Below are 12,820 nucleotides of genomic sequence, written 5' to 3'. Positions count from 1 at the left end.
AGTTCGCTTAAAGCAATGGTAGTTATTCCAAAAATGAATTATGGATTCCACTAATTGACCTGTGTCTGCAGACCTGACTGAGTTTATATTAAATGAGCATTTCTTTAATTTTTAACAAAAATCTTTAGAAAAAACAATAAAAATATCATGTACATATGTACTCATGACGGCTTAAATTTGAGCTCAGATGCATCCTGTTGCCAGTGAACATCCTTGAGATATTTCTACAGCTTAATTGGAGTCCACTTGTGGCAAATGAAGTGGACTGGACATGATCTGAAAAGAAGTTTTCATTGTCTTAAGGCACAGATGTGGGGAAGGGTAAAGGAAAATTTCTGCTCCTTTGAAGGTTCCAACTAGCACAGTTGACTCCATCATCCATAAATGGAAGATGTTCAGAACTATCAAGACACTTCTTAGAGCTTGCCACCCATTTAAACTGATCGATCAGGAGTGAAGGGTTGTTAGTCGTGTAGGTAGGTAAGAACTTAATAGTCACACTGTCAGAGCTCCAGCCTAAGTCTGTGGGAAAAAAGATGAGAACTTTCCCAAATGATCAATTTTGCAGCAATCCACCATTCAGGTCTGTCTGATATAGTGACCAGATGAAAAGCTAATGATTTTTTTTGTTGTACATCTACACGAGGAGAAGTCACTGCGACTTCCAAGCAAATTGGTCGCATTGAGACGTCACTCTGGTGAGAGCGTAAAAAACATTTTAGTCTCCTATGTCATACAATTCCAATTATACTTGCACACCAAATTTGATCATGACACAGATTACCTTCTGTGAAAAATAAATAAAATGTTTGTTTGTTTTTTTGGGAGCTGTAAATATAAATCTGAAACTTCTCTTGCAGGGTTCGACCGCTATTTCATCAGTCGAACATTGGAGAACAACAGGCGAAACATCTGGTTTGCTGAGTTCTGGGAGAACAACTTCCAGTGCAAACTTAGTCGACATGCTGTGAAGAAAGGCTCTGGCATCAAAAAGTGCACAAGTGAGTCCACACTCAATAAAAACAGACATGCAGGAAAACTCTCAATCAATCACCACCTTTCAAATCAACTTTATTTTGTGTTTTGGTAGCACAGAGGGAAATTTATGAAGCATCTCGCATTACCAAACCACACTCAGCACTCACATTATCGAAAATGTAATGGATGTAGATAAGTAAATGTGAGCCTCTAATTTTGTTTCAGAGAAATGAAAGTTTCCGTGTGTGCTGGCTAGTTTCTAGAAGACGACAATAGCTATCACAGAACCCCATTGCCACTGAAAACATAATCAATAGTCAATCCAATAACGTACACTGAAAACAAGCTTTTTGGCCATTAAAGTCAGAGGGATCCCCCACATTGTCTCCCAACCAACTGATTCAGGCTACATCACTGCAATGCTAGCAAGCTGATATGCAGCTGTGACCGGTAATGGTTTAATCACAACAAACCTAACAGATGCATTGCCAGCATGTGAAGGACTCACACAACACGAGGAGAGAAGATTTCATCTGCTAATATATAGTACTATTTGCACCGGCCCATTTCCTGTTCAACCTGTGTAACTAATACTGATTGTACTCCGTAGACATGCGCTGCTTGCAGACATAGTGGTATACTGTATATAAAGTACATTTAAGAGGCATATCTTGTTAATGAGTGCATAATGTGCCATAAGAGTGTTTGTGATGGATGATTATTTTTGAATCACTGTGGCATTTCAAACATACTTTAATTTATACTACCAGGAAAAACATTATGCCGAATTGCACTATATACCGTATTTTCCGCACTATAAGGCGCACCTAAAAGCCTTCAATTTTTTCAAAAGCTGACCATGCGCCTTATAATCCAGTGCGCCTTATATATGGATCAATATTGAGCCGCAACAGGTCTCGCTGTCAAGATGCTATCGGTGACTCTGCACGATCGGTGACGCACATGCGCAGAAGATCCCGCCATCTTGGATCGCTAGCTAATACTAATACTTTACCTCAGAGAAAATAATAAAACAGCTGTTTATTCATTTTGGGAGTGAATGGAGTTGTCAGAAAGTTGGTTTGTAATCTATTCATAAAGTTTGACTGACCTATCTGACTGTTTTGTTGACATTCCCTTTAGCGCAGCACCATCTAAGGGATGCATAACGTAACCCCAGCCTCTACTTTAGCGCCTTATATATGGAAAAAGTTTTCAAATATGTCATTCATTGAAGGTGCGCCTAATAATGTGGTGCGCCTTATAGTGCGGAAAATACGGTAATCTTACGTAATATTCTTCCGTCACAATAATAATGTTCCAATGCAAATGACACTGTGAGAAAGGTGTTCATCTAACGAAGATGACAAAATGCTCAACGTCAACAAGTACACTGCACCAGCATTATTACTTTAACCATACAAAGGCAGAATATGTGATAGAACATGTGATGCAATGCCAAATATTATGCTGGTTGGTCGGTGTACGGTACATTCTGGACTGGACTGTATTTTTTACAAGCACATGAGTCATAAACCCCCAACACACACACACCTGCATGCACACAGTGAAATTAATAAATTACATCTGGGACTAAAAGCAAGCATAAAAAGAAACATCAGCTTGCAAAACTCAGGACCTCTTATTCAATAATAATGTTGACAACTTCCTCATTTGATGATGATAAAAGCAGCAGTTAGTAAATTGCAGTCATTTGTAAAGATGGATATGTTTACAAAAATACCAAGGTTCACGAATGATGGTGCTATCATTTGAGGATGTACAAAAATACAATGGGAAGAAATTACTCCATTACGGCCACATACGTACTGATGGATGGATGGATGGATGGATGGTTGGTTGGATGGATGGATGGATGGATGGATGGATGGATGGATGGGTCGGTGGATGGATGGGTCGGTGGATGGATGGGTCGGTGGATGGATGGGTCGGTGGGTGGATGGATGGATGAATGGATGGATGGGTCGGTGGGTGGATGGATGGATGGATGGATGGATGGATGGATGGATGGATGGATGGGATGGTGGATGGATGGATGGATGGATGCATGGATGGATGGATGGATGGATGGGATGGTGGATGGATGGATGGATGGATGCATGGATGGATGGATGAAGAAAATATGATCCATATAAGCATAGTATCTTGGAACAAGATGCTGATATATGTTCCATGTTGCGTCAGGTCATCTTGCATAGTCACAGTGAGAAACAATATGACATGTTGAAAAGGGGTGAAAACTTACAGCATACTTTATATAATTCTCATTGCACGTGTTTATCCAATGGCCAAGAATATCAGATGACTCTATCTGCTTGTTGCTGTTTGTTTTGTCAAGTCCTCTTTGAATTGTACCATGAAAATTATCCCATATCTGATGTTTAAAATGCATTGAAGTTGATTGAGAACTAAATATAGAATCTAAATTGAACTACGACTAAAATTACAGTGCACTGCATTATTAATACCCCTATTTTGTTGTGTATCAAATTATTTCTCGAAAGACAGATGCACTCAGAGGAACCACATAAATGCACAAATTCAACCATTAAAAGCAATGATATCACATAAGCTACATATTTCTTTTATGAACTACCCTTTTTATGTGACCTTTTAAGCAAACATCAGCTGCATGATGCTCCTTGGAGTCTGTAGCCTAAAGTGGACTTGGCCGGGACATTAAAACCTGCGGGATAAAAGACTGCTCAGTCCGCTAAAAGGTCAGAGATATACTGGACAGAGGCATCAAATCATGAATTTCACTCATTTAAAAAAAAATAAAATAAAAATAAAAAAATAAGGGAAAGCATTAGGGGTGTGCTAAAACAAAATCGATACGGCAATATATCGTTGCGGGCCTCATCACAATACACGTATCGATACGCAGGCGTCAGAATCGATATTGCTCGTTAACTTTAAATCGGCAGTTCACGTTTGCCTTTGCGGCTTGCATTGTACTTGAAAAATAAAAACCAGCAGCGTCTTTGAAGTTAATTGCCTTCAATTAATGCAAAAACAGCTCACCGGTGATTGGACACTGTGTCTTGCTAAGAAAAATGAAAGCAGAGGAGGAATGTCAACATTTATTTATTTATAAACTTAACATGGCACGTGTCTCAGTGTACCAATTTTACAAACAAAATAAAATGTGTCTTATGTGGGATACATATGTATCGCGATACGTATCGTATCGTGGCCCCTGTATCGTGATACGTATCGTATCGTGAGGTTGGCGGCAATAGAAAGCATTATTAGCTGCTAAAAGAATTTAAGGGGGTTGGGGGGGGGGGGGGGGTCGATAAGATAAACCTTCAGGTTCCATCCATTTTCTTAACCGCTTATTCCTCACAAGGGTCGCTGGGGTGCTGGAGCCCAACCCAGCTGGTTTCGGGCAGTCGGCAGGGTACACCCTGAACTGGTTGCCGGCCAATCCAGTAAACCTTCAGGTTACAATGATTAAATATACATGGAAGTGAACAAGCACACCTTCTCGCAGGCAAGCACACAATTCAATAATTCTTTTTCCACAGACACCCAGTTCACACTGTTTCACACTATTGAACCATAAAATGTGATTCAGTTTTACACAGACGGAGGGTCATGAATTGCTGATATAACCTTGAATGTGTCAGAAGCCAGACAAATGTTCCACACTATCATGGTTTTTGTCAGTCGCTCCGGTCCATAAAGGGCACGGCCAGACCATCAATCACGATTACTTTGGACATTGGTCAAACCAGTTGTCCAAAACTACAGGAAGTCAGGATTTAAATGTTTGTCCTGCTTCATCGGAGATTGGATTTAATAGATGCATAAAAAGTAAATATTGCATATTTGCTTTTCATATAATGTAGTCTGACTGGACTGGACAGTAAAGATTTCGGTTTGAATGAAGCTTTGCAACTTTGCAGCCATGAGTCATCAAGACGAGAACGTGCATGACTTCAAACCACTGCCCAATTTCCACATCCACAGAATGCATCTAGAAAATGAATGCAAATAATTTGAACGGTGTTTGACATGCTATTTAATTCTCAAATCTTAACGTGCAGACTGCCTCTTTGGGTATTTGTTTCTTGTGTTGCATACATGTTAGTTAAGTGCATGTCACTGATGGCTAACTAATTTGATTTAATTTAATTTGTTTACAATCCTCTCTATTAAACAGATTATTTTTTAAAAATAGGTCGAAATGTTCAAAATAAGCAATTCTCAAGGCATGTAGGAATAAACATGTTAGTTTAATTATCCATCCATCCATTTTCTTAAAACCCCTTATTCCTCACAAGGGTCGCGGGTGTGCTGGAGCCGATCCCAGCTGGCTTCGGGCAGTAGGCGGGGTATGTTAGTTTAATTATTACATTATAGTTAGTGGGGCAGCACGGTTGCTGAGTGGTTAGCACGTCCGCCTCCCAGTACTGAGAAATCGGGTGGAGTTTGCATGTTCTCCCCGTGCCTGTGTGGGTTTTCTCCGGGTCCTCCGGTCTCCTCCCACATTCCAAAGACATGCATGGCAGGTTAATTGGGCGCTCCGAATTGTCCCTCGGTGTGCTTGTGTGCATGGATGGTTGTTCGTCTCTGTGTGCCCTGCGATTGGCTGGCGACCAGTTCAGGGTGTACCCCGCCTACTGCCCACAGCCAGCTGCGATAGGCTCCAGCACCCCCCTCGACCCTTGTGAGGAGAAAGAGGTATTATGGCTGGACATAATAATGAGGGGTCCTTGAAAATGTAGTATAACTATTTGTGGGGGTCCTAGGCCCAGAAAGACACACTCTTGCAACAATAGATGGACGGAGGGAAGAGTGGTGACTCGAATTGAGATGTGAATTGGTCGTTAAAAACTAATGCTGAATCAAAATTTTCAGGTTCAAGAGACACTGAAAAAACAACGCTAAATGAGAATTGTTGAAATACAAGTGAGACGGAATCATTGCATATTGTCATGTGTACTAGTGTCACAGCTGACACATACATAATAGACATACTCCCAAATTTAATGTTTTGGAGACAAAATGCAGACAGTCAGTGAAAGACAGTCTAGAATAGGGGTGTCCAAACTACGGCCCGGGGGCAATTTGAGGCCCGCCGTCCATTTTTTAGTGGCCCGCGACATATGCTAAAAATGCCATTTGACTCAGTTCAAATAAAATAAAAACAAAAATGTTTGGAGATGGTCAAAGTAAGAAGGGAGGGTGTCGAAAAACACAGGTGCTATTAAAGGTTATTATAGTTAACTAAAACTAACGAAAAAACTAAAATTCAAAAAACAATTTAAAAATGAAAATAAAATAAAAACGAAGATGCTTTTTAAAAAAAGAAAAATAACTGAAACTACATTTTATGTTTACAAAACTAACTAAAATAAAACTAACTATAATTATAGCAAAAATGTCCTTCGTTTTAGTCTTTGGTAATTAATTTAATGCAAGAGCCTTTGGGGATGATTTTAAATGTGATTTTTAGTAGATTTATTTTGATATAAAGTGGAATAATGATGTCACGCCCATGGTGTGTTTTAAATATTGTGCACAAGTAATACACGTAAAAAAAAAAACTAAAACTAATACTGAAACTAAGCATTTATTAAAGAACTAAAACTAATACAAAAACTTACAGAACCACGCTGAAAACTAATTAACTAAATAAACTAACTAAATAAAAAAAATAAAAAACTCAAAACAAAATAAAAACTAAAATGAAAAATTCCAAAACTATAATAACCCAACTGCCATATTACAAATAAATTGGTTTATGTACTGTAGCATTTTTCTAAATATGCAAAAGCACAAATAAATTATTTGTACAATTTTTTGGACTAAACACAATTTCTCTTCATAACATTATGTGGCCCTTGCGTCCTTCTGATTTTCTGTATGTGGCCCTCAAATGAAAAAGTTTGGACACCACTGGTCTAGAATTATCAAAGTTTTACACTTCATCTTACATGCAAAACATAGATGGGAATGCTGCATACACTTTATTCCCCTGGATTAGAAGGATGTGGCAAGACATCATGCCATCTTTGGGCTGTATAGTTCTGTGTAAAAGACCACTGAAAGCTATTTAGAGGAATATAGCAATCTGAAAATCACACATAAAAAAGGACATTTACATCTCTTCGTCTTGTCTGATTGCTAAAATATAAAGATTTAGTGGAAATTACAATATTTAAGCTCTTGAAACATCCAAGGTCTTTTCACTAAGATCAAATTTCCTCACAAAGCAAGCAACTATGGATCAGCATAACAATAACAGGGAGTCATGCTCTAACTGTTCATCTGTTAAAAGCTGGCACTTGTTAAAATGGAGTGTCTCTGCAGAGATAACAATGACTGCCACAGACAACCGAAAAGGCTTGCAAAAGAAATCCTGACGCCACTTTCTTCCATGTAGGTTTCCGTGTTATCTGATCCTTGTGTCTTGTACTTGGTGGTTTTATCTGCTGCTGCAATCGTAAAGTAATAAGCAGAGGTGATTCGAGGATCAAAGGTTTAGGGGTGCTGAGCTCGCAGCCAAGGCAAGGCATAAATAAATATCACTGTTTTACACATTTTGACACAATTTCATTTGCGCATTTCTGAAAGGAAAAAACAAACTGGAATGCCTTTGTTTGACTAACCTGTCAAAAAATAAATAAATGTTGAGCCACAGCAAAAGAAAAATGGATTAGAATGCTAAAATAAGCATGTTAGAAGCCTAATTTTAGGGGGTAAGATAACTCATAACAATATGCATATTTGTTGGAGTAAAGCAAAACCAAAAACAGACCATGGACGAAGTCTGACAGTTATCAAAAATTGTTATCGTTATTTAGTTTAGTTGGTAAATGTAAAAGGGGAAAATGCTGTTTGTGCAGGCGTACATTTTCTGTGGCATACCGCAATAATGCTTACTCTAACCCAGGGGTCTGCAACCTGCGGCTCTGGGGCCACATGTGGCTCTTTCGTCCCTCTCATGTCATGTGGCTCCCTGTTGATCTCTAAAAATAATAATAATAATAATAATTAAATAAATAAATAATAAAATTAATTAGTAGAAATTATCATTTCTTTTAAAGTATTTATTTTTATTTTTAGATAAAATAATTTTCAAATGAATTAAGGTTTCCAAAATTTTAAGTTGTCAGAAAAAGATGAAAAACTTTTTTTTTTTTTTAAATTAGCTAAAAATATTTTTAAAAAATGATCATAAAATTTCCACACAGGAAGAGGAACAGCAGAAATTTACAAATAAATTGTCCATGGAATTGCCAAAAATTGTGAGAGAATTGAATAAAAAAAGGCAGAAAAGAAAATGTTCAAAAAGTAAACAAAAAGATGTCCAAAAACAAAAGGCAGAAAATTACTATGAAATATTTTTCGAATTGCCCAAAAAAAAATCAGAAATTTAATAATTAAAAAAAGGAAGAAAAGAAAAAGGCTCAAAAACAAAATAAATCCCTAAAATTACAATAGAATGCCCACAAAACTGCCAAAAATGTCAGCAATTTGCTGGCAAAATGGCAGAAAATAAGTAAAAAAATAAAATAATAATAATAAAATAAAAAAATAAATAAAATAAAATGTCAAATAAGAAAGTAGAGACGGAAAATTACCATATGTCCATAAAATTGCCAAATATGTCAGAATTTTTAGACAAACAAAAGGGAGAAGAAAATGAATGTCAAAGTATTGGATTTTTGTTGTTGTTGTTGTTTGTGGTGCAGCTCTCTAATTGGCTCTGGAGCCCTCAGTACTCAGTAAACTACTAACACTAACACATTGTTGCCTTCATCACAATCTTCAAATGTTTTGTTTTGCGGCTCCAGACACAATTTTGGTTATTTATTTGGCCTCAAATGGCTTTTTTGACATGAAAGGTTGCTGACCCCTGCTCTAACCATTACGCAACTGAGCAATGTTAACATCTCCCAGAATGTCGTTAAAGCCCGAACATTTTCAAATGTCAGTTTAACTCATTCACTGCCAGTCCAGGACAAAAAAAAAATCTTTGACGTCTAAAACCGTCTATGGAAGTGAATGTGTTAAAGTTGGATGTCCGCATGTTTTGAATATTCTTGGAGTCTACACAAAAGTAGATTTTTTTTTTAACTATGTGTAGTAAACACTGCAATTTGCTGTTGTTGCTTTAATACCAAATTGATGCATAACGAAAAAGCTTTTTGCACATTGTTTTATTGCGTGTGCAGGAGAAAAATGAATCTTTGACGTCTAAAGCCGTCTATGGCAGTGAATGTGTTAATATCAAACCAGAATCCTTCTGTGTTGTAGCAAATTATGCTCTCATGAAAGGATTATGTTTCCAATTGAAACCTTGCTTGGCAATCGACATATTAACAAAACAGTGGGACAAGATTAGCTAAGATGAATATACGACTGTCATACTGTATCTAATTACGTTAGTACTGAAGAATGATGAGGCCCGTCTTGCTCTGTCCTCCACTCGTGGGTCACAACTCAATCACCTTGTGTTTTGTTGATTAATGGATGTGAGCTTGGTGGAGACAAACAGATCACAAAATAAGTCATAAGACAAGAGAAGTGTTCCGTGAAGAATATTACGGAATCGAAGTCTGGAGACTGCCCTTTATTTACAACACTGATTGGGACCTAAGCTTCAGTGCTCATTACGGAGGGTACATAGTTTTGTTAATAGCATCTACAATTCAATTCCTGTCTTGCAGTAAGGACATAATAGCGGCCTCGTAATTATAACCTCTCCACAGGATTACATTCACTTGATTTTGTTCTCGTCCAGCTTTATCTGATTATTGTTCGAATTATGGTTTATTGTGTTTTTTTTTAATTGTTCACATATATGTTTTTTTCTCTGTACTATAATTACTAGATCACGAAAGGATTGGTAAAGATTCATCCTACGAACAGGAGGGAAAAGTCCAGTTTGTGATCGATGCGGTTTACGCCATGGCTCACGCTCTGCACAACATGCACAAAGATCTCTGCCCGGGGAAAGTTGGCCTCTGCTCCAAGATGGATACCATTAATGGCACATTGCTGCTCAAATACATTCGAAATGTCAACTTCTCAGGTGTGTATTTATGATGTACTATTATACACTGTAAATTCTGTAGAGTAAATTTGACTCTATTTGGAGTGGGAACAAATAGACTCATTTTTAGAGTAATATTTACACTTGGAAGAGAGTAAAATAAAGAATTGGAAAAAATAAATAAATAAAATTGACTCAAGGTAGGAATGAACACAATTGAACAGGTGACATAGTCGTTAAAGTGCATTCTCTACTGTGTTGTAATTACACACGAGAAGAAAAGCAGCACACCAAGCAAAACAAGCACTATATATATATATATATATATATATATATACATATATATATATATATATATATATATATATATATATATATATATATATATATATATATATATATATATATATATATATATAGATATGCGATTGGCTGGCAACTAATCCAGGGTGTCCCCCGCCTACTGCCCAGAGCCAGCTGAGATAGGCGCCAGCACCCCCTGTGACCCTTGTGAGGAATAAGCGGTCAAGAAAATGGATGGATATTCAAGAAAATGGATGGATATACACATACATATACATACATATATATATATATATATATATATATATATATATATATATATCAAGATTACTAATTGATGGAAATTTTTCATTAATTTGTGTTCTGTGTGCATATAATTGAGTGATTCTCAGTGCAGGAATTAAATAGAATGTGCATACAATCTCATTTTTACCAAATGTGTATTTTGCTTGCTATACAATCACAATTCTTTATGTATGGAACATTTGTTGAATCCAGGTACCAAAAATTCTTACTTTACTATGAAACATTTCAGAAATCAAAATGTTGCAACTAGGGCTGGGAATCTTTGACTGTCTCACGATTCGCTTCGATTACGATTCTTGGGTCTGCGATTCGATTCAGAATCGATTTTCGATTCTCGAGTCAAGCGATTTTCGATTCAAAATTATTTGATTGACAAATTATTTCTGCTTCAATTTACAGATATGCACAACATTGTCATGATCTACTCCAGTCTGCTTTGCAAGACAAAATGACAAATAGAGACATTAAAGTGTCTTTTTTTTGTTTTTTTTGTTTAAACTTTTATTAATTTTGTATTGTAAGTGCCTTTTTTCCACAAAAACAGCATGAGGGCTACAACTGCCTTTTCCCCTTCTTCTTCATTTCTAATTTAAATAAAATCGATTTTTGGATATTAATATCGATTCGATTCGATTCATAAATGTGAATCTCGATTCTTTTATGAATCGATTTTTTTTGGCACACCCCTAGTTGCAACCCTGATCTACTGTTTACTTACTATGAGTTTCCTCCTGTATGAAAACTTAAATCTGTTAAATTCTTGACCTTTTCAATCATTCATTTAGTCCCTTAAATTTGGTAACACACTTCAAAGAGCACATAGGAATGGTAGCTGCAGTGCAGAAAATCGGTAGTGTTTTCATTGTGATGCAGACAAGGGACACTGGTAAGGTCAGGTTTAGTTAGTTTTTGCCCCCCCAGAAAATGATTTGAGAATTAGTTCTGGGAGTGCATGTTAGTCTCCTGACTCCTCGGGGAACCAGAGGTTGGCAGCCACAAGGATTAATGTTGATGGAATTATAGGAGGAAGTGACAAAACAATTTCCAAAGACTACAGACTCTCATGGGATGGTGTACGGTTAGCTCTTTCAGAAGTGGCTTTGGTTTGCAGATCTAAGTATAGGGTATCAAGGGCAGACTGAAGTTGGGTTTAGAGGAAAAAAAAAAAAAAAAAAGGTCTTTAGCATTACAGTCAACCTTTTATTTATATAAGGTTTCTGTGACACGAATGTTTGCAGCATTAACTTCTTCACCATGATGAATGTTGAGAGGAAATTCACAGGGGCTCATCTTCAATGTCAAAAACATTGTTCACCTGGATCTGAGCGACCTGATTACGATGCAAGCAGGTCATTCCTCATTTGTGTGAATTATACACATATTTAATCATAATGGAAAATCTGATGTGCTTTGGGGTAACATTATACTTTTAGAAGGGTTTACTGAAGATATTGCTATTATGATATATGGGGTACAAGTGTGTACAAAAAACCCAAAACAAGAACAAATATTAAGCAAAGGTGTGTATCTGTAAAAGGTGTTGATTTGTGGAATCATTTGGGAATTGGTCTGAAAAATTGTGACTCACTTCTGGAGTTTAAAAAAATGTTTAAAAGTAAAGTTCAAAAAAATTACTTATGTCAGACCAGATTATGAAAATTGTACATGTGAGTATGTGTAAATGATTTATATCGTTATTATGGTATATGTTTAGGAAATTCATGAATATATGTTTTTGGCAAATGTGAATATGTCTAAGTGCATTTGTGTATATATAACCTGGTTTATATATTTTATTTTAAAAATAGTAAATTAGTATGGTATTGATCATGAAATAAGTTTAAATATATTTAGTAAAAGGGGTAGGACTCGATAGGTTTCTAACTTCTTCCTACTCCCTTTTGAACATGTAAGTTGTGATTGATTGATTGATTTTGATTGACTTTTCTTTTCGATTTCTGTTTTGTTTTCTTTTTTTATCTCTGCTGTTTGCCTGTTTATATGTTCAATAAAACAAATCAATCAAAAATCAATCAATTATATTACTAGAAGTTGCAATTCAGAAATAAGCATTGGAACCATTCAGTTATTATTGGGGAGGGAAAAAAAATAAAAAATCAATTGTGCACATTACTGACATCTACGGTATCCTGATTTTTTTTCAGGAGCACCGAGGAATTTAAAAGCTGTGTAGGAAAATGA

The 12,820-nt window shown here is 36.5% G+C and overlaps 1 protein-coding gene across 3 annotated transcripts in view; it reads left to right on the top strand.

Annotated features, from left to right (window-relative positions):
• The window catches only part of LOC144013558 (metabotropic glutamate receptor 4-like), a 196,004-nt gene that overhangs the window by 159,580 nt on the left and 23,604 nt on the right, over positions 1-12,820 (top strand). For all 3 annotated transcript variants that reach the window (XM_077512589.1, XM_077512588.1, XM_077512590.1), the window contains 2 exons: positions 861-1,001; positions 9,848-10,048. In XM_077512589.1, the coding sequence (XP_077368715.1) occupies positions 861-1,001; positions 9,848-10,048 (342 nt within the window). The remainder of the gene's footprint in view (positions 1-860; positions 1,002-9,847; positions 10,049-12,820) is intronic.

Source organism: Festucalex cinctus, chromosome 2, assembly GCF_051991245.1.
Source record: "Festucalex cinctus isolate MCC-2025b chromosome 2, RoL_Fcin_1.0, whole genome shotgun sequence".
In the NCBI taxonomy this organism is placed as follows: domain Eukaryota; kingdom Metazoa; phylum Chordata; class Actinopteri; order Syngnathiformes; family Syngnathidae; genus Festucalex; species Festucalex cinctus.
This window is presented reverse-complemented; position numbering and strand designations above follow the sequence as displayed.